Here is a 23,043-nt window from a genome sequence, read left to right as displayed (position 1 = left end):
CCATCAGTCTACATTATACAATATACACTAGCCATTGCCGATTGGTAACGCCAACAGAGAGCGAAGCAACCACTGAAACCCAAACCCCCGATTAGTTTGTGACCCATCAATTAATCGCCGTTGACGCCGCCGATTCGAGATGGCTTCCGGCTGGGGAATCACCGGGAACAAAGGGCGCTGCTACGATTTCTGGGTCGACTTCAGCGAGTGCATGTCTCGCTGCCGCGAGCCCAAGGACTGCTCTCTCCTCCGCGAGGACTACCTCGAGTGCCTCCACCACTCCAAAGAGGTCACTTCCTTTTTTCACTTCCAATTCTCTTTTCAATTTCATATCTGTTTACTCAGATTGATTCACAATGTAGCAGCAGCTCAATTCCAAGCCTGCATTTTAGGGCTGATTTAGGGTTTTGTTATATTTGGTCAAGTACTGATGGTGAAGATCGAATTGTGGTGTTTCTTATTGAATCTCGTTCGTTTTGATTCCGTGTTTGCTGATTTGCTGGCTGTTGTGAGCATTAAGAAAACTATGGCCTGTTCTGGTTTTGGCAATTGTTTACTTAGATTTTGAAATGCTGCCTATCAGACATTGCCAAGTTAAACAAGTTTTTCTTTTAGTTAGAGATTAACTAGTTGTCGGTGTAGGTGAGGTATGCTTCTAAGAACACAAATGCAACCAACTTTGATACTGACACCCATATTTGCATTCTGACCCGTAGAGGTTATAACTGATAAGTCTCACAGGAGCTTGGAATTTCTTATGCTTAGCACGCTGGTCATCTGTCTCATATGATCATAGTACCATCAGGCATGTGTTAGTGTTCCAAACTGCTGGATATGTCTTTTGTTAGAAAAATGAGTTTTTGGAGACAAGAGTAAGATCACTATATAGACAATTGGGGGGGGTGGAATTCATTTACTTTTTCCTGTGTTGTTGACAAAGATGAACAGCCGTGGCGCTTTGGAGTTCCTGCAGCTCCCTGACACTAACTTCTTGACAAGAACTTTGTATATTTGGATTATGATTGGCAGTGCTTCCATTTCTCCATGATTACTGCCACCTTTTAGGGTCCACATTCTTTGTATTTTAGTTTCACACTTTGCAGGAATAATTAGCCTAGGTTTCAAAGTGAAATTAGCTTTGAATCATCAGTCATAAAATACCTTAAGGATCTATATGCATTTTAAACTACCTTTTTGGTTCCTATTCTTGAGTTTATTTTGTAAACCTGACAACTGTAAAACCACTTGGGATTAATCATCACTCTGAATGCGTGTTGCAGTCTATGTATCAACAATTTGGAAGATGCAAACCTAGGAGGTGTTTAGATTTAGTTTACTTTGTTGTCTATCGTGTTATAAGCTTGCCTTTCTTTGTTGTTAATGTGAATGATGCTAGTTTTAAGTTTCATCCACTGCGATATAATCAAATGCTACATAAAATCGAGTTCAGTGACTTATACTTCTTTCTGTAACCGTTGGAGAATAGGAGGTCAAACATAATAGTGAAACGAAGGTATAAATGGTACAAGTATAGAATTTGAACAAGACATATTCTAGAAAGGTTTATACTGTGAACGAAGGTCCAGGGGATTAGGAAAAGGCTGAACTTGATCAATAATTGCCTTTTTATTCTCATCTTAATTTCTTATTGTTCTTCAACATTCTTTTCAATTATGGGTGGTTTGAGGATGGTATCACACCCTACCATATAAAGTCATGTATGGCCTGATTTTAAAGACATATGGAACTATTGAATGAAGATGGCAATGTCATCTCTCACCTGATTTAGATCTCCCATTGAAAATATGTGCAATGGTTTTCTTTCATTGGACTCATGTGTCATTCATCTCACATTGTATTATATAAGTACTTCATACCATTTTTGGCTCAACTTGCTGAATGACAAGTACATAATTTCGAAATTCACTAATCTATTTTGTTTTGGGACATAACCCAATTGGTATTGACATTCTCTCATTCGAATTCCCCAAATGCTGTAACCGATACAATTTGTTCAGCATATACATTTTTGACTGCTTTTTTCTTTCTTTCAACTGCTATACTGCCTTGTAATACTGATTCACATTATTGCAGTTTCAACGGAGGAATCGAATTTACAAGGAGGAGCAGCGAAAACTAAGAGCAGCTGCACGGGCCAAGGAGGGTGGAGTTGTTAATGACCATCATTCGTAGCAGAAATCAATCCTCTTCTGAACTCGAGAATTAATAAAATGTGTGGAGATCAGATGTTGTATTTTGTTTTTTCCAGACCGGCATTTTTACTTGATTATCTGTTTTGTTTCTCCTGGAATGACGAGTGTAGCCCGCGCTGGTCTATGCAATAAGATAATGGTCACTTTACCCTTGCTTTGCAGTAGCGGCACCTTGTACATTGAATTGCTTGGTGTACTAGAATGCTGTTTGTGCTCTCCAGACTAAAATGACTTGTGGAATACAAACCCATTTCTTCTCAAGTTTCTTTGTTTATTTTCCTGTCTTTCCGGAAGTTATTGCTATATCGTATGACTCGAGTGGATTCAAAACTCTCCTGTAGGTTGCTAAGCTCTTGCTTCCAGTTCTTTTAGACTGAATTTCCTTCGCGGCCGCCATCTCTCATTCTGTCCGCCATTTTCTCAACATATCTTGGTAATGTAGAAGGAATAAATTGAAGAGGCATAAAACTATATGTAATTTGAATTTTGAAGGTCTCAGATCTGAGGAAAAAAAAAAAAAAACGAAAAAATAAATATCGGGTGCTGGATGAAGGAATAAAGGAGGCACGTGCGAGTCGAGTCGACACGGTTGGGTTTCAGGTTTCAACGGACGAGATGCAAATAAGTAGAAACAGATAAGGAATGAGGTTGTTGGAGTCGTATATATTGGCGTACTCAGCGTAACACCATAACTCAAAAAAAAAAATTTTGATTGTTATTTCAAAACCCTAAATCGAGTCAAAAGGTCTTCTTCTAGCCTTTGATCCCAATTTCATCTCATCTCATCTCGCAGCAAAGCAGGTAAACCTCTACGATCTGTGTGTGTGGGTAACTGAGTATTTGTTCAATTAGGGTTTGAATCTGATTATTATGTAAATTGTTTGGGTTTGAATTTGGTCGTCAGGAGGAGACATGAGTAGCCGTGCCAGCAGAACTCTTTATGTCGGGAACCTCCCCGGTGATATACGCGAGAGAGAGGTGGAAGATTTGTTTTACAAGGTAATCCCATTTCGATTTTCTGACTTGTTTGAACTGCGTCTGCATTCCTGTTCTTCGAGAGAGCGAGTGGCCTCAGATGTTTTGTGTAAATTTTCCTTTGCAGTATGGACGCATTGCCCACATTGACCTCAAGGTGCCCCCAAGGCCTCCTGGTTATGCATTTGTTGAGGTGAGAGGTCTTGGCGTCTTCCGTTTTGTCTGGCTGATTTGATTTATTGTTTTTCTATGTCCTACACTAAAACCAAGTGTTTTTTACCTTACAGTTTGAAGATGCTCGTGATGCTGAAGATGCAATCCGCGGCCGTGATGGCTATGATTTTGATGGCAATCGCTTGAGGGTAGGCAGGCTCCTTCTCTCTCATGCTCCCTGTGCTCATGTTAATTCCTTCCAATAATATCATAATGTACGTACGTCTCTATAGGTTGAACTTGCGCATGGTGGCCGTGGACATTCTTCTGGGGGAGATCGTCATAGAGATAGTGGTGGTGGTGGTGGTGGTGGTCGAGGTGGACGTGGAATGTCTAGGCGCTCCGATTATCGTGGTGTGTATTCTATTCGATAGATGCAATTTGTTTAATTTTTTAATGGTAGAATGCGCTTGATATGTTCTAAACCTGTTTGTGTTCCATACACAGTGTTAGTCAGTGGACTACCCTCTTCAGCTTCATGGCAAGATCTTAAGGTGAGCTTTACATATTTCAATTGGAGATACTTCATTATTACCGTCTCTTTGTGTCGACCGTCACTATATGTCTGACACATACATTATATTCTATCAGGATCACATGCGACGGGCTGGGGATGTCTGTTTCTCCCAAGTTTTCCGTGATGGTAGTGGTAAGATTTTTATACTTGATGGGTGTTTTTGTGTTATATTATAATTGTTTCGCGACTTTAGTATCAGAATATAGAATGATATTCATGACCTTTGCAATAGGGTGAAAGTATTTGGAAGAATGTCATATCTTAAGCAGCTGTAGAGAGTTCCTTGATTTTTATCTTTTGCCCATCTAGTTTGATTGTTATGGCTGATTTTGTTACCTCGGTGAATAAAGTTTCTGATGAGAGATGGTGCAAGTGAAAGTTGTCAAAAACACTGTTAAAGTGCTACTAAACAAAATTGCATAAGATGTTTGGACTGAGTTTTCTCTTACTATTTCAATATTTGTATTTTTAAAGGCCTAGTTAATTAGACATCAGAATGTTGACTGTTTAAGCTTCTGTACCATGATTGTTTTTATAGGCACAACAGGAGTAGTGGACTACACTAACTATGAAGACATGAAGTATGCAGTAAGTCATTTTATACCTTACAGACATTGAAATTGTGTAAAACCTCATGAGTGGTAGGTGCTCAATTTGATTTTTGTTAATCATGTATGTATCTGAAGTTTTTATTTAGTAAGAGGATATTGAAGTTTTTATTTAGTAAGAGGATATGGAACTCAAATTACGATGAAACTTTCGCTGCAGATAAAAAAGCTTGATGGCTCTGACTTCAGGAATGCTTTTTCCCGGTCTTCTGTTCGGGTATGACATCTTACAATTTGAAAATTGTAGTTACCTTCCCCACTTGTATTTGCCATTTTTTGATCAATTGTCACTTGTTATAGGTGAGAGAATATGATGCGAAGCGGGACTCGTCTATGAGCCCCGGTCGTGGTCGATCTCATTCAAGAGGTAGAAGCTACAGTCGCAGTCGTAGTAGAAGTTATAGCCGGAGCAGAAGCAGGAGGTTTGGCCATTTTAAATTACACAACTTAGTAAAATGTGGGTAATTTTTCTCCCATGCTTACCCTAAACCTTAATTGCAGCAAGTCTCCTAAACCTAAATCTTCACGCCGCTCGCCTGGTAGATCTCGATCAAGGTCTGGGTCTCCACCCCGCTCACGATCAAAGTCTCGCTCCCCGTCAGGGTAAGCATATCTTTCCTCAGTTTTCCATTGTATCTATGTAGTTGTTGATATTCCTGTTGTCTGGGTCTACATTGCTCCCTGAAGTGAAGAAATTGCATTGCAATAATTATTTAATGGAACTCTAATTGAGTTACCCTGGTATGCTATATTGGACCTTGCATTAAATTTGTCCAATCGCTGCGTTGACATCTAAACAGTGACTCAGATTTCTCCTCTTTGCTTCTTTTTGTTTGAGGGTATCGGTTTGTAAAAAGAAACTGCCAGACTGGGGGATTGTCCTGTCCTCCTCACCAGATTAACGGGGTTTTTGGATATGCGAATATTATTAAAGTCTGCAGATTCAAATGTCTTCTTGAAATTGTAAAGTTCATGTGTCCTTTGATTTTCTATTTTATTTTCTTATTGCTTCGTTCCATGATTTGCTTGTTAAGTGCTTAAGCAGTTGAGGGGTTGCCAAGGAAGTAGATATCCGCCTACTTTTCATTTTCTTTCCCTGTTTGCTTGCGTGAAAATTACCTTTGTTTTTCTTTTAGATATGGATGTATGCGGCAAACTGGGGGATGGATATTAGGATCTTGATTGGATATGGTGAATTGCTTACAACTTTTTCTGTGGAGGTATGCTGTTATTTAGATAGGCAGCTTTGGAAACCTTCATGGTGCCATTGTTCTAATGCTTCGAGCATTGTAAATGTCCATGGGTGCTAGATTGGGAACTATGGAGGTCTTGGATTGCAATAATAAAGCTGGATATCTGTGAACTAAGTGCCATTGGATTTGGAAGTCATCAACAATGAGCAGTAGAGACAATTTGATTTTCATTTCCTGCTCCAACATTTTGCCAAGCTAATAGGGCGCACTATCTGGATTCCCCGCATTCTTGTGTTATAGTAGGGAAGAATGCTCTTCTTCTTTCCACTGGTGTCTTAAAAATAATTATGCTGCTTCCTAATTTATCAATATTTTTGTTTCTATATTTGTGTTGTGTTTTGGTGGGGAAGACTTCTTATTTTCCTTATGATTGAAGTGCAAATGTTTAATTATTTTTCTTGTATCCTTATTGGATATGTAACTCTCACATGGAAGAGGCATCAAGGACCTTGGATCAAATTGGTAAAGGAACATGGTATTAAATTGGGTTGTTTCTGGAACTTTTGCAGATCACGATCAAGAAGCAGATCTCCACTGCCTTCAGTAAGCCTTCTCTTCCTCTCATTGCGAAGGTTTTCTTACACATTGTTTGATTCTAGTATTTTGGGTTAGATAGATTAAAAACCTCAGCCATTGTAATAATGAAGTCAGTAGTTTGTGTAGTCAATTATTTGGTACCTCCCAAGGGACACAAAATGCTAGTGAGGTGGAATTCCATTTAGTGACTTCTAATAACCGGCAGAATGAGAATTCACTCCATTTTATAGGTTCTTATGTGATGCTGTCAAATTAAGATGTTAGGGGCATTGCATTGCAGCAGTTGATATATGGGGAAGCATACTTACGGTGGTCTTTTCCTTTCCTTGATTGTGATAGAGTCTAATGGTTATTGTTGACATGGCAGTTCATTTAATTTCTCTGCTAAGGGATGGCCTCTTTGGAAATTTTCATTGGACATTGGATACAGATTTCACCTTTTCTAATATCAAGTTTTATTTCTTTGGCATCATCAGAAGCGCATAAGTAAAAGCCCGAAGAAAGACACAAGTAAAAGTCCGAAGAAGCGCAGTGCCAGCCGAAGTCCAAGCAGGAGCAGGAGCAAGAGTTTGTCACGGTATTGTCCTTTTGCCTTATGCTTTGTTTTTCTTGTAATATTGTCGTCTGTATAGTTTTTGCTTTCGTCGAACCATTTGCTTCTAGATTGTAACTTGGTGCATCTCTGGTTGGCAGGTGATATCTTATCCCACAACTGAAGCTATTAGTGGGAATGAATTCAACGACCCGTGTTCAACCAAGAGAGAGGAGGGGGAGGGGTGGTGGTGGTGTGGGGTGGATGTGGAACACCTTTTATTACAAAACTTGTTAGCAGACTTTTGAGTTTATGAATGGATTAATTTTAGTCTTTTTTTTTTTTTTTTTTGCCATTCTTGTTTGTCTGAAACATTTTTTTCATCTTCTCATCTTTGCACTTTTTTTGTAATGCATTTGAGATTCTACAATATATTGTTGTTAGTACGCCATATTCTCTTCCTGGTACTTCATCGTTTATAATCTCCATTTCGATAATCTGCGGTCCTTTGGTAATATACAAGTTGTCGTACCATTGTGACATGTTGGTGTCTTTGTGTTTCTAATACTTATCTAGGAGAATATCACAAATGGTCACTTAATTATGTGACATGTTGGTGTCTTTGTGTTTCTAATACTTATTTAGGAGAATATCACAAATGGTCACTCAATTATGATTCGTTTAACACTTTGATCACTCTGTTTTCAAATGTCACTCAAGTAACTCAATTATTACTCTGTCAATTATTTTAGTCAATTTGTTAAATCTTCTGTTAAAATCGCAATTAAATATATAATAATTTTGTAAATATGTAATTTTGTCAAAATTTAATTTTAGTCACTTCTCCAAGTTATTTCAATTCAAACTTCTCAATTTTTGAAGATTGGTTGGATGAAATTATTCTTGATATTGTGGTAAAAAAAAAAAATAATAACAGAGTGACTAAAGTGAACAACGGAGTTAAAGTTGAGTGATCAAAATGATATATTTAAAAAGTTTGTGATCAAAGTGTCGAACATGTAAAAGTTGAGTAAACGTTCGTGATATTCTCTCTTCTTATCTTGTCACGAGTCACGACGTGTCGATGAGTTATGTACATGAAAATGCAAAGACACAAAAACTGAAAGAATGAGGTGGATGGCTCCCTTCTGTTAGATCAAATATGGACTTAACACATATCATCATAAAGTAATTGATGATTAGCTAAATGTCAAACCTAGTTTAACATGGATACAAACTGTAAATCAATACTTGTAACTTAATGGAAGAGTGTACCTATTCATTAAGGTAAGTAATCCTATTGCTTAGTCTACAAGAAAGGCTACAAGATTGTGATACATTAGGAATCTAACAATGAAACCTAAACCGACAAGGAATGCTTTAATGGGAAGCTTCTTGAGGTTTAAGTCTCATATATATATAGATGAATTGGTCCCTGATTACTACCCACGTTATTTGCATAAGTTCTGTCCATTGAGAAACAAGTTGGTAAGTAACAGAAGACCATATTCAGTGATAAATTTAGCAGCTGCATAAGATGGAATCCATGCCAGTAATTGCTGAAGGTAAGCCTTGATCCCTTTTATGATTGTGTGCATATGTTGTGAGCATGTATATGGTTTTTACAATTGGTATCAGGGCATAGGCTCACAAATATGAATCCAGTTTTTGCTTGGCATCAAAATCGTTTTAGGGTTTTGCAAAACAAACACACACAAAAAAAGGAGGATTTTTGCTTTACGGGTCAAGTAATTGATCAGGTAACTGACCAAGTAACTGGTCAGGTAACTGATCAGGTACCTAACCAAGTAAGTAACTGACCAGGTAACTGACCAAGTAACTAGTTAGGTACCTGATCAAGGTAAGTTACTTAAGTCGATTGCTGCATCTGGTTAATTATTAAATTCACGCTTCCGCTGTGATTTTTAGTGGCAAATTGGGGAAAAAAGAAGAAGAAGCAAAAACAGGTTTTTCTGAGAAGTTGTTTTCGATTCATAGCATGATAATTGAGTTTTTTGATTGTGCTGAAGAACACTAGTTGCATTCCCGACGTGCGTTAGGTTAGAGTAGATGGTGACCAGATGAAATTTACAATTTCTTGATTGTTCTGTGGTTTCTTGGAATCGAAACAATTGTCTGTGCTTCAATGTGTATGTTTTGATATGCATGTTGAATTGATTGCTTGTATGGCATTGTATCTGTGATTGTGTAAAACTATATGAAGAACAAAAAAATCTCCCAGAAATTGTTTACACGTTGTTAAAGTTGACAGATACAAGAGCTTAATTTTCTTACAAGGATGAATCTGGATAGAATGTAAAGTAAAAGAGCTCATATGTTTTGTGGTTTTCTGTTGGCATAAGTGATTATGATGCACAAAGGATACTTCATTGATGTTGGCAGAAAACACTGATCAGGTACCTGTAACTGGTCAAGTAACTGTACCTGATCGAGTAACAAAACTGAAATTGTGTTTTGTGTTTTAAAACTATGTTTCAGTTTTATCTTCCAAAGAAGTGGTCAAGTATGGTTTTAGAATACAAACAGCAGTATGCATGCTTGATGAAAATAAATATGGATACTTAGAAATTTTTCTTCTGTCTAAAGATGTGGATAAATTTCTTTGGATAACTTGTTTTCATTGAACATGGTATATTGATAAAGAACTCCAGGATGTTATGCTTCTGCTCAAAAGTGTTGCTTAACATTGTTTTTGTTATGGACTGACATGAATGCAAGTATGGATTGTTTAGGTTTTCTATATGTTTTTGTTTTGGTTGCTTAAAGCTTAATAAAACACAGAAAACTTAAAGTTATTTTCTTTACAAATTGAGAACTCACATGAATTTTGTTTTGCTCCTTAGGTAACTCTTACATGAACTTGAACAGTGTCTTGATGCTAACTGGAACCAACTATAGAGCTTGGCTAGATTCTGTAGAGAATTATATGGGAATGCATGAGAATATATACTATTGCTTTACTGAGGAAAAGCCTGAAGAGTTGAATGAAAAGAGCACCAAGAAAGAAACTGACCTTTACAAGAAGTGGCATAGATCCAATAGAATGGCTAAGAACCTCATTCGTACCTCTATGTCCAAGACTGTCAGGGGAAGTATAGAAGAGCCTGAGCTAGCATCAGATTTTCTGGAATTCATAGGTGCTAAGTTTAAAGAATGTGAAAAAGCAGAAGCAGCTAAGCTAACCAAGGAGTTTCATGATTTGAAGTACATGGGTTTAGGGGGAGTTAGAGAGCATATGATGAAGATGATCAATATAAACGGCAGACTCAGGGAACTCTTAATGGGGGTTAGGGATGAGCAGATAATGCATTATGTCCTACATTCCTTGCCTAACAGTTTTAGTCATCTTATGACCAGTTACAACTCTCAAAAGGGAAACTAGACTCTAGATGAACTTATATCCATCTGTGTGGATGAAGAATCTAGGATCAAGGAAGAAAAGGAACCTGCTACAACCATTAACCTCATTGAGAAGCCTAAAAGGAAAAAGTCCTAGAATAAGCTCAAGCCTATCAAAGCCATAACTAAGAGTTCAACAGCTATAGTTGCCAAGGAAAACATGCCATTTAGGTTCAAGTGCTACTTTTGCAAAAGAGTAGGACACATGAAAAAGGACTGCATTGCCTATAAAAATTGGTTAGCCAAAAAGGGTAAGATTTTTTCTAATACAGTTTTTCCTTTAGAAATTAATCTTATAAATGTTGAACCACAGTCTTGGTGGATAGATTCAGGCTCACCTATTCATATTACTAATTCTTTGCAGGGATTCATAAGGAGGAGAATCCCAAAAAGTGATGAAGTGAACCTGTGTGTAGGCAATAGCATGAGAGTGGTAGTCAAGGCTATTGGAACCTTAAAGCTCGATTTAGGATTAGGAAAATTGTTAGTTTTGGACAATGTTTTTTATGTCCCTTCCATGAGAAGGAATTTGGTTTCAGTTTCTCTTTTAGTAAAATTTGGTTGTAGACTTGTTATGGATAGTAATGGAATTCTTATTTCTAAAAATTCTGTCCAAATTGGTTCTGGTGTTATTATGAATGATTATTTACAGTTAAATTGTTCAATGGCTCAACAAGAAATTTTAATTGTTGAAAATAACACAAACAGTACTAGCACTTTAACAGGTGTTAAAAGAACCAAACTAAATGAAAAGTTTGCATTTTTATGGCATAGAAGGCTCAGCCATGTTTCAAAAGAGAGACTGAAAATTTTGGTGAAAAACAAAATCCTAAATGAACTAGATTTTTTCTGATCTAACAGACTGTGTGGAATGCTTTAAGGGAAAAATAACCAATACTAGAAAGAAGACTGCATATAGGAGCCAAAACTTACTAGAACTCATACACACTGATATATGTGGTCCATTTGGGCATCAAACTATCTATGGGAATGTGTATTTTATCGCATTCATTGATGACTTTTCTAGATACAGTTATATTTATCTACTTTTAGAAAAGGCACAAGTATTGAAAGCCTTTCAAATCTTTAAGTCTGAGGTAGAAAATCAACTAGAAAAGAAAATCAAAACAGTGGGGTCAAATAGAGGGGGAGAGTTCTATGGAAAGTACACTGAATCCGGCCAACAACAGGGTCCATTTGCCTTGTTTTTGCAAGACAATGGAATTAAAGCTCAATACACAACACCCTATAATCCACAACAGAATGGTGTTGCAGAGAGAAAGAATAGGACTCTTTTGAACATGGTTAGATGTATGATGTGTACAACTGGTTTGACTAAATTTCTGTAGGCTGAGGCTTTAAAAACTGCAAATTATATTTGCAACAGGACACCTAGCAAAGCCATAGAAAATACTGCTTTTGAGCTTTGGTGTGGCAGGAAACCTAGTCTTCATCACTGCCATCACTATGCCAAAATGTGCTTCAGATGACACACTTCAGACGACATAAGTTTTGTTTTATGTCGTCTGAGTTTTTCAGACGACATAAATAAACTCAGACGACATAAATTTTTTTTGTGTTGTCTGAATATAGACTAAAACCATACTCGTTCAATTTGAAAAAATGGTGAGCATTCAGACGACACATTTGTGTAGTTGTAAAAGATGATGATTTCCTATCTCAAAGATCGTTTCATTTTGAAAATATGGTTAGATACAAACAACACTTATATGTTGTTGTAAATTATGGGGATATTTCAAATCTAACCCTAAGAGAATATTTGGAATTCCCTCCAAAAAGTTATAGTCCTTTCCCTCTCAAAATGCTGAGACCCTAGCTGACTAGTCAATGAGGGTGATACTCAGACAACACAATTGTGTTGTGTGAAGAAGGTGAGTTTCACTTTTTTTTTTCCCCAGTCGTTTTTGGCATTACTACACATTTACTCCTTCCCATCTCGGCTCACTCTTTCAGCCACATAAAATCCCCATTTTCTCTCTCCACCTCTCGTTTGCTTCCCCGAAACCTAAAATCCCTAGAATCTCTCAATTCTGAAATTTTGTTCAGATCCAGTCCTCGGAACCGTGAAATCAGTTGAAATAACACCATTAGTGAAATCAGAGGACTGAAAAGGAGCGTGAGACTGGCCTGTGAAATCAGTCCTCTGTATTCGTGTCTACCTCTTAGAAGCCAATCGTTTCTTCTCTCATCTCCCCTCTCTCTTCCGCTCCTTCACTTCTCCCCCACTCCCCACCACCGATTCTCCCCACCCATCATCTCCGCTGTCCAATTCCGCCACCCTCACACCCTCCCCGCCGTCCAATTTGAGGGGGACGAATGTTGAAAAGGTTTTGTTGTGAGTTGTGACTTAGGAGTGAGTGGATTGAGTTTTGAGGGAGTGAGCGAATTCCAAATAATGTTTAATGGTGGTGGCTCTTGTGTCTCGAATCACCTACGGCTGCGAGACCGCGACCTCCGCCGCCGCCACCAACCCCAACTTGGTTTTGGGTTCGTCTTTGGCTTTGGATTGGGTACTCAAATCGCTGGGCTACGAGTACGACACTCTCTCAAATCCTTGTCTGCTCGTAGAATCTCGTCCTTTCGCTCTATCATTCATTCCAAGTCTCCTCCCGACATTCCTACACTCTCCCACTGTTTCAGGTACTTAATTACTCCTCCATCCCTGTCCACTATTTCTATTCCCATTCAAACTTTGCTATTATTTATTCTGATCTTTCTTCGATATATATAGTCTATTAAATAATGAAATTGACAACTTGTTTAGAGGTAAGACTAGTATTTGTTAAAATTAAACTATCAGAACATGTGGATATAGCTTCAAATTAAACTATCAGAACATTTTTTTTCTTCTCTGTTTCTGCTTTTGGAATTGCGTTCTTGACATTTCATATTTAGACATGGATGCCACGGCTAACAACTTCTCTTCTTCAGCTCTTTTTTTTTTTTTTTGGCTACTGCAAATGATTAAATAGCAGCACATTTAATTGGATTTCCCCTTTTAATCTGCAATGACACCACTCATTCATTCTTTTTTGTTTAGTTCACAAAATACTTTTGATTTCTTTGTGAACATAAAGATACTGCAGCCCAATTGTATTACAAAATACTAAAGGCTGTAGCTAACTGACCTCTTTTGTGCAGGTTTAAAACAGAATGTTAGCTAAAGTGTCAAAGCTCTAGAGTTTAAAGTCAAGGGTGAGGCATTTTATTTTATATTTCTTTCTTGCACCTGTTGTTTTGTTTGTCTTAATGCTTTAGAAAGGGAAACCATAGATATATGGTTTAGCTATATGGTTTTGGGGTCACCAGTATATGGTTTTGGTTTTGTTTGGTAGTCTGGGTTTTAACTTTTCAATAGTTTCAAATCCAATGTTTTTTAAGATTCTGAGGGAAAAGGATTGGGTTGAAAAGAAATGGAATAGGTTTTGTTTTTAATCTTACTCATCTTTGTTATTGTTTAGTGAATTGTCACTAGCTTGCATGAGTAAAATATTTTCTTCTGCTGATAAGTGATAAGGTTGTGAGTTACAAGTTGTATATACTTTATAGTTAGCAACTGATGTATGAATATGACTGAAGAATGGATCAGAATATTGTGAAATTGTCTGATAGATAGTCTAGCACACCTATTTCGATCAGCTTCTTGCTTCTCAGTTTGAGAGAGAAGAACTGTGGGATGGAGAGTATGGTTGTTCAAAAATAGAATGTAGGAAGTTGTTCTTATTGGTTTTCAGTATAAAATTTTAAGTCTCGCTGTTTCATTGTACAGATTTTGGGAACAGTGTGTTACTAGAAAGTTTAACTGTCTTCTGTTCAGGTGTATTCTGTATAGTTCTTTAAAGATAAATTCAGTGTATTTCTTGTTGTAGGAGAATAGAATTGTGTTTATTATTAATAATAGGAGCCCTTTATATAGGGAGTTTACAGAGTACATAAAAGGTAACAGAATCGGAATACAATTAGTATACCTAGGGTACTTTCCTATTACAACTCTAACCCTAGTTTGTAGAGGCACACATTATGTCGATATCCTTCAACACTCCCCCTTGTGCCGCTCAAACTTGGTGATGACGCTTTAATTGTTGCCTCGTTAAAAACCTTGCCAGGTAACAAAAACCCTGTGGGACAAAAATAACCCTGGTCGAAGGACAAAAAGAGCACAACACGTCCTTCACTCTTCGAGATCGAACATGTAGACATCATGCCTCCCCCTGATGTCAATATCTCCCCCTGATTGCTACAATCATGGGAGTTCGGATAACTTTCTCAATCCGATGCTCTTCACACGTTTCTCGAAGGTGGATTTTGGTAACGACTTAGTAAATAAGTCCGCTACATTATCCTCTTATCGGATTTGGTTCACTTCAGTATTTAGAAGTGTTTGTTGTCATTTTGATAGAGAGGAGGAGGAGCACGGAAGGTGGCATTTTGCCTTGTGGAGTCCGATCCTACATTTCCGTTGTCTCTTTTCTCTGTAGGGATAGAACAAGCCCATATCAATCGTACCTCTCAAATATCGAAAGATTGTCTTTATACCAATCTAATGGCATTGCGTTGGCGCGGGGCTATGTCTAGCCAACAAGTTCATAATAATTGAGGTGTCTGGTCTTGTATTGTGCTAAGTACAATAATGCGCCTATTGTACATAAGTAAGCACTTCTGCTATTAACACGTCTTCGTCATCATCCCTGGGACGAAACGGATCCCTTTTAGGGCCAAGACTACGGACGACCATGGTGCATCTTTGACTTTATCAAAAATGTCTATTGACACGGTATACAAGTTCTGAATCTAGACAAAACCGTGTTCTCCCAAGGTCCTTCCTCTTAAACTCGGATTTTAGGTGTTCAGCGGTTTCCCTTAACTCTCAAGGGTTCCAATTATAAACCGCGACAATTGCAAATCTGGAACTTGTCATGGAAACGCGTGGGCATAGTTCATCATATCCCTTCCCAATCAAGTAGTCATTTTAGTGAGCATTTCAACCTCGTTGCAAATACGCTCCGTGGTCTAGAGCCACTTGACTTGGATAAATAAAGTCCACAAGAACTTTCATTATATTCCGTATCTAGATCCCCATAAAGATACGTAGTGACCACATTCGTAAGCTGCATGTTCAGTTATTTGGAAACTACCAAACTGACAAGGTAGTGGAGTGCAATGACATCCATTACGAGAGAAATATGTCTTCTCGTAGTCGATTCCAGGGCGTTGTGAGAAACCTTGCGCCATAAGGTGAGATTACCATATCTTTTTCTCATCACGCTATCTAACGAAGACCTATTAATGTCAATAGGTTTTATGTTATGAGGTGTTGGCATCTCAGGCCCGAAATCCTTCATCTTCGTTAGTGAATCCAATTCAACCTGGATCGCATCTTTCCATTTAGGCCAATTTTCTCTACGTTGGCTTTCTTCAACGGAGTAAGGTTCGATGTCATTGGTCTCAATAATTCCACGTCCTCATGTACAATAGTGTAGTTCGTAGAGATCTCTATATTTTCAGGAATTGGTTCTAACATTGAGGCGTCCCCCAACGATGTCTCTTGGACATAACCACAATCCAAAATATTCTCATGAGACGGATTATGAGTATCAATGATCAATGGATCAAGTTGTGCCAAACTCGCTCTCTTCTTAGGGTGAGAATCCATCGAACCTATGGGTCTCCTACTCTCTCTAGCGGAACCCATGGCCTATGACGCCATTATGCCACCTTTGTGGCGTCACCATACTACCATCCATGGTAGTGGTGCAGTACCCATCTTCTCTGGGTGGCACCATGTCCTCTTGTGGGGACATCAATCCTTGCAGGCATGTTTGCAGCAGGTATATGTGATCTCGTCACTTTTAGGGGATCAAGATGAGACATAGTGGGGACAGACCATGACAATTCCTGTCGTTCCTGTTGAACATTGACGTTCTAATCTCCCCCTAACGACGGGAAGACTGTCTCATCAAAGTGACAATTCGCAAATCCAGCGAAATAGAGATCGCCTGTCAAGGGTTCTACATAGCGGACTTATAGTTGGAGACTCATGTCCAACAAATATATATATGCATTCGTTGCAATGACTCATGTTGATGCGCTGTGGCGACGCAATTGGCACATGAACCGCACACTCAAATATGCATAAATATGAGATATTAAACTCGAACCCAGTCACTGGCTGTAACGCAAATAAAAATTGAGTGGCTGCTATGAGTCGTAGACGAATTAGCATAGCTGCATGCGTTATTGCATAACCCAAGCGGAAATATTGGTGCGCATTACCAATGTCCGGGCTACCATTGTAGTCATTTAATGGTGGCTTTTCCGCGAGACCAATTGGGTGTGTACATGGGAATATGATACTTGATATCAATACCCAATGATATGCAATAGTCATCGAAAACTGTCGATGTAAACTCTCTAGCATTATCAAGTCAAATTGACTGAATGGGATGATCTGGGTAGTGAGCCCGTAGCCATATGTTATGTGCTAGGAGTGTAGTATAAGCAGCATTACGAGTGGATAATGGCACAACACATGACCAGCGTGTTTGCGTATCAACCAACACCATAAAACATCTATATGGTCCGCAAGTTGGTTGATCAAATCCATAGAATTCCCTTAGAGGCTTTGTGAGAATGGAATTATTTCCTCAATCTCCTTTGCATAGGATGGTCTCAATCCTAAATAACAGGCTTTATAGAATGAAACATGGGCTTTATAATCAACCAATAAAGGTTTTGGTGAAGCCATAGTGTCACAATAGACTTGAGGAGTAGAGAGGAGTTTATGGCGTCAATGCCATGTATTTGCCGCAGGGGGTAGGCGGCACTGGCCATGTATGGCCTGTCTTTGCACAATCATGGCGCTATGAGGCACATGTGCAGCTCCTCGAACCAATTCTTGGTTCTTACTTTTCTTTGTTCTGAAAATGGATGTCCATGTAAGTCTTTAATACACGGATCATCATGTCAAAGCCTATATGTGCCAAAATCTCATAAGTCGTCTCTCATGACATAGTTGGATTCAATAACTCAAATAGTGGTTGCATACAACCCACTAGAGCGACACATAAGTTTCTCTAATACTCGTTTATGTCCGTAGTCATTAGAGGTGATGCAAAGGAACTCTGTCCATTCTCATAATGTGTTTCCACATGAAAACCATTGGCTCTATAAAGTTCGAATTAAGGTATGTCCAAGACATTAAGTAAAAGAATTGACACTTTATTAATAGCCAATGATTACATCAAAGTTTCCAAAGTCTAATCCAAAATAAAATCAACTAAGACACATTGTAGTACTCTATCTGTTTGGTAACTCCAATCAAATATGACCAGGAAAGTAGAGAGAGATGTTGGTGGAGCGAGGCTCTCTTAAGTACCAAGAATCTCAATGACTTTCCTAGACATCACATTTTATTGGGTTTGCCACAGAAAGAGTTAATACAATTGTCATTTATTGACTAAGGCAAATTGCCATTACAAAAGTTCTTGGAAAAATAAAAAGGACTAATCTAATCAAAGTCTGTTGCATCCATGTGCACTTCATCTTCAGCTTTGAAGTCCTCTATGGTGAGATTGACATCTCCACCATCTTCTTCTTCTTCTGCAAGGAACACTTCTTGCTCTCTCAGGTCCCTATATGCCCTGTAGCTTGCAGCTAGTTCCTCGCTTGCCTTGCATTGCTTGAACCAATGCTCAATTGATCCACATCGATGACACTCATCATTACGGCTGCCTCCCTTTAATTGAGGTGCACGTTGTGCACGTTGCCGGCGTTCCCTAGGAGGGTTGGTGCCACCACCACGACCCATTGAGCCACCATTACGGCTAGGGATACCACGACCCCCTCTCCCACGTGTGGCATTACCACCACGTGTATCCACACCAAACTTGCAGTTTCCTTCCTGGTTAGGGCGGTTATATGGGCCCATACGTCCCTCTTGTCCCCCATTCTTAGGGTACCGCTCCTTGCGCCCTCCTTTGGGTGCATTATAATTCGCCTCATGAACGCTCTTAGTTCCAATGGGCCTTGAATTATAATTCCTCATGAGTATGTTATCATGCTTCTCAGCTACAGATATAATATTAATAAGCTGATGGAACCTCGTGATCCGTCCAGCATTGACTTCAGTACGGTATTGCTTTGATACCACAATGGCTGAAACAGGGAAGGTGGAGAGAGTTTTCTCAATTAGCTCTTGCTCTGTGACAGGTTGTCCACAAAACCTCAACATGGACTGTATGCGAAGAGCTTCTGAATTATATTCAGCAACAGACTTGAAGTCAGCAAAGCGCAGATTGTTCCATTGAACCTTCAAGTCAGGGAGGAGGGAATCTTGGACATTGCCAAAGCGCTCTTCTAGCGCTACCCATAGCTCTCTTGCATTCTTGATCGACATATACTCCAATCTGAGTGTCTTATCCATATGGCGTCGCATCAAGATAACTGCTTGAGCATGCTTTGTAGATGTTCGGTTGAACTCAATATCCGGGTTAGGTGCCTGGATTATGGGTAATATTCCCTTTGAAGTGAGATGGTTCTCAACATCGGTTACCCAACTGTGGTAATCCGAGCCTGTTGAGTCAAGCATGGGAAAGTCGAGTCTAGGTTCATTCGACATCCTGAAAATAAGAAGAGAAGATATATTAGTTTCGGAGCTAAACTTCCACGAAAACTAAAATAATAAGATTTCCGAGCTATGCTACCAAGAAATCAATTTCCAAGAATCTCTTTTGGATTAGACCAACAATGATGTTTTAATATGGTCACAATTTGATGCTTACGGACGCTCTTAGTCCAAGCATTGTGAACGCTCTTAGTTCACACGAACACTCTTAGTTCGTTTAATTATGAACACTCTTAGTTCATACGAACACTCTTAGTTCGTTAAGCGTGAATCCCCACAATTCCGCTTTGTTAAGTACTCAAAATCATTTGGCAACATATATTCCAATATTATGCAGAAAATAAAATGAATTTAAATACAAGAAAGCAGGAACTTTAATCGTAAAAACTTACTTGATAATTTGAAGTTTTGCTTCACAATTCTTTATACACGCGCGTGTTGATGCAGGCGTGTAGCTAAATTAGAATTGCTGTAATTTGATTGGAAATTGGCAGTTGGTGGGCTGCCCTTCTCCCTTCCTCCTTTTTCTTTTTCTTCCTCCTTTTTTTTTTCTTTTTCTTCCTCTCTCCTTTTTTTTTTTCGGGGCCCAGCCCTACTCCTCCTTTTTTTTTTTTTTTTTTTTTTTTTTTTTCGGGCCCTTCCTTTTTCTTTCGGGTCTTCTTCCCCTTTTTTCTGGTCTTCCTTCTTACTTCCTTTCCTCTGTTATCTGCTGCGTCTTCTTCTTCTGGTCTGCAGCGATGGGACGTTTGCAGATGGGGGGCGCGGAGGTGTAGGCTGCTGGAGTGGGCTGCTGCAGGCGGGTCGAGATCGGTCGGTGCTGCCGGCGGCTGCGAGGCTGCTGGGCTGCGAGTGTGCGAGGCAGCTGGACTGCTCGGCAGGAAAGCTGAAAAGCTGAGGCAGGGAGGCTTGGGCTGCTGCAGATCGGAGGCCGGGGCTGCTGGGCAGGGCGGAGGGCTGCTGGGCTATGCGGAGGAGGGCTGCTGCAGTGAGCTTGCTGCTGCAGTTTCGCCGGTGGTATGGGTGCAGGGAAGCAGGCGGTGTGCTGATCGGAGGAGGGTTGGGGCAGCAGTGGTGTGTGGGTTGCAGGATGCAGGGAGGCTGCGCAGGAGGCTGGGCTGCTGGTGCAGTTCGACGTGGGCACGGGGGCGCTGCTATTAGTCGACCTCTCCTCTTTTTTTTTTTTGGGTTGTTTTTTTTTTTTTTTGTTTTGGGTTGGCGGCAGTGAAGAAGTTCTAGGGTTTTATCTTCTGAAGCTAGGATTAGAACTCGTGCTGATAACGTGTTGTAGGAGAATAGAATTGTGTTTATTATTGATAATAGGAGCCCTTTATATAGGGAGTTTACAGAGTACACAAAAGGTAACAAAATCGGAATACAATTAGTATACCTAGGGTACTTTCCTATTACAACTCTAACCCTAGTTTGTAGAGGCACACATTATGTCGATATCCTTCAACATTTCTGTTATTGTTTATGGCCAGATTTTATTAGCCTTAAATAAGCTGAATGGTTATATAAATGTTTCTGTTTGATTTGTAATTGTAATTCTGTTATACTTTTGAATGTAGTTATGGCACCGAGAATCCAATGGACAAGAACAAAAAGGTTGTTAGAAGAAAATCATGATGAAGGTCAAGGTACTGAAAAAAGAATGGAAGAGGTCTGCGATGGTAATAGTTTTTCTGCCTCAGTAATTGAAGCTGAAAGGACTTTTTCTACTAGAGGAACAAATTCTAAAATTCGATCAAGAAGCTGGAAACAAAGTAAGCACACGTTATTGAATTTGGACTGTTAATTTGAGTTAACAGTTTCAATTCAATTTATGTTTTCATTTACAAAATAAAACCAACTGATGTTCCTTTATTTCTCTTTTTATAGCATCTGAACCAGCAATCACAAAAAATAGTCAGCGTACTTAAAAGTGATGAAGTAGCAAACAATCTGGATGAACATCGTGACAAACGAGTGAGAAATAATCAGAAAGATCTTACTGTCATGCAAGGCCAAAGTTTGTTTGCAGATGGAAATGTTAATACATGCAATACAAATGCAGCAGGTAACTTTTGCAGTTGATTTAATATTGAAGTTATTTTAAGCTTTTGAAATGATTGTTCTTATCAACTATCTAATTACTGTTTGCCAAATTTTACATTCAGGTCAATATTCGTGTTCATTTGGTCAGGCATCGTATCAAAGAAATAGAGAAGGTTAGTCTCAAATTTTAGTCATTGTTTTCAGAGAAGAAAAGTTCTACAAGTTAGGTAACAAAGGTGAACCTTCTGTAATATTAACATTGTTACACCCCACATCCAATTTACCCCTTTTACTGAGTTACACGAATCACTGTATGTTTTACCATTTGCGGTTATAGTTTTATCTTTTAGGGGGGTGGCTAGAAGTTGACTTTTTTATGGGTTAACAACTTGAGAAAATTTCCTTCATGAAAGTTGTAGAGGACGTTAAACCGAGCGCGTGCATATGTGGTACGTAAAAATTGGAGTTCGTATGTGAAAGTTATAGCTAAAAATATGGAAGTTACTGTTCATGGTAATAAAAATATATATATGGAAAGTTACCACTGTAGGTTTCCATTTTCGGAAACCCACGGTAACTCTCCCTCTCTTCTCCCTCGACTCCTTCCTCTTCCGCCTGAGTTTGTTCTCCTTCGATTTCTTCCTCCTCCGGCCGACCCACGACGAAATCCGGCTATCCCCAAGCTCGTCTCCTGCCCCTTGACGCATTTGTGGTGGTATTTTGTGAAGATTTGGCCGGAGGAGCTCGATTTTGAGCCGGGAAGGTAACTGTAGCAGTTCGTGATTTTTGCCGATTTTCGGCGATTCCGGCCATCTCCGGTCACCAAATCGGCGTCGAAGGTCGGGTTTTTGCTGGAGATCATTTCCCCTATGGTCTTGCATTCCAATTTGCAGTATGGAGGTCGAATTGATCAAACCCGATCCTAGGGTTCTTGAATTTTTTTGGAAATTTTTCACCGGCTAAATTAGAGCTCTTCCAGGTAAAATTGGAACTTGTTGTAGTTGAGAAAGAGATTGGGTCTGTTGAGTAGGTGGTGCTGCCAAAATTTGGTGGCCATTGGTGGTGGTTGCCGGTGGCGCGTGGGCCCCACGCGCGGCCACTGTGGGTGGCGTGTGGTGGCGCGTAGAGCTGAGTTTTAATTACTGTTTTGGCTCCATAAATCCTATAATAATTGTAGAATTTTATACATGAAGTTTGGTGGAAATTGGAGGAATTACGAATTGAGTATAAATGGTTAATTATTGATTTACGTGAATTCGATCGCCGAATTTCTTTCGAATTCACTTTAGAACTTATATATCGATGAATGAATATTGTTGGAGTATTATGGATGGATTCGATGTGAATTAAGGAGTTGAATTTTGAAGGGGGACTTTATGAATTTCAATATCTAATTATCGTAAAGTTAATTTCCGTCCTGTAAATATATTTTTACGAGTGCTATTTGTACAGGACGAGAGGAGTCTTCGTACGAGGAAAATACCGAGCGACGTCAGGATTGATCATATACTGTGAGTGGACTTTTATTTTTCAAAGAATGATGAATGCATTTATTTAATTGGTTCCGAAGTTATAATTTGTTTATCATATTAATTTCCCGAGCATATGGTTAATTTTAGGAATGGTTTTGGATATTTGATTATTTGAAGGTTTTATGGCGTGCGGGGTCACGTCATTGGATTATGCTTATTTTCTTTTATTTATTTATTTCCGATGTGATTTTCGGATTTATACTATTTATATTATATTTATATTCGGCGATTTGAGATTTTTATGAGATTTTCGAAATGAGATTTCGATGGAGTAAATATTTATATTTATTTATCTCCTATTTATTTTGAACTCGAGATTATCTTGGCGTGTGGGACACGTCGTTGGAAATTTATTTACGAGAGTTGGGGAAGTTTTATGGATTTATGAGGTTTTCGGATTTTCTTTTGCCATACTTTGGGTGACTTATCATTGCTAGCTTTGATCTTCCGCCTTTGTGGTGAGGTGATGGGATCACCGAAGCCCTCCGCCTTTGTGGCGCTGGTTACTGTCTCTCTGACAGTAATTCTGAAGCCCAGTATCCTATCGCTACACATAGTGGCGTAA

The 23,043-nt window shown here is 39.0% G+C and overlaps 2 protein-coding genes across 4 annotated transcripts; both read left to right on the top strand.

Annotated features, from left to right (window-relative positions):
* The first annotated feature begins 20 nt into the window (after positions 1-20).
* On the top strand, positions 21-2,474 carry LOC112170213 (NADH dehydrogenase [ubiquinone] iron-sulfur protein 5-B). The gene is made up of 2 exons (XM_024307414.2): positions 21-289; positions 2,095-2,474. Exons 1-2 carry the CDS (start codon positions 140-142, stop codon positions 2,191-2,193), a joined length of 249 nt encoding a protein of 82 aa, XP_024163182.1. The 5' UTR covers positions 21-139; the 3' UTR covers positions 2,194-2,474.
* Positions 2,475-2,856: 382 nt separating this feature from the next.
* Positions 2,857-7,299, top strand: LOC112170212 (serine/arginine-rich-splicing factor SR34). 3 transcript variants are annotated; one of them, XR_002925033.2, is made up of 14 exons: positions 2,857-3,014; positions 3,118-3,212; positions 3,316-3,381; positions 3,476-3,550; positions 3,635-3,755; positions 3,849-3,895; positions 3,993-4,050; positions 4,457-4,506; positions 4,687-4,743; positions 4,827-4,948; positions 5,028-5,129; positions 5,663-5,746; positions 6,289-6,322; positions 6,793-6,879. XR_002925033.2 is itself a non-coding variant. In XM_024307412.2 (14 exons), exons 2-14 carry the CDS (start codon positions 3,126-3,128, stop codon positions 7,011-7,013), a joined length of 924 nt encoding a protein of 307 aa, XP_024163180.1. In that variant the 5' UTR covers positions 2,857-3,014; positions 3,118-3,125; the 3' UTR covers positions 7,014-7,299. The 3 variants fall into 3 exon arrangements, 2 of the variants coding, with proteins under 2 accessions (XP_024163180.1, XP_040364121.1); XM_024307412.2 differs by lacking the exon at positions 5,663-5,746 and adding an exon at positions 7,010-7,299 and having other exon boundaries at positions 6,793-6,893; XM_040508187.1 differs by lacking the exons at positions 6,289-6,322; positions 6,793-6,879 and adding an exon at positions 5,837-6,023.
* Positions 7,300-23,043: the final 15,744 nt, after the last annotated feature.

The sequence above is a fragment of the Rosa chinensis genome, chromosome 6, assembly GCF_002994745.2.
Source record: "Rosa chinensis cultivar Old Blush chromosome 6, RchiOBHm-V2, whole genome shotgun sequence".
In the NCBI taxonomy this organism is placed as follows: domain Eukaryota; kingdom Viridiplantae; phylum Streptophyta; class Magnoliopsida; order Rosales; family Rosaceae; genus Rosa; species Rosa chinensis.
This window is presented reverse-complemented; position numbering and strand designations above follow the sequence as displayed.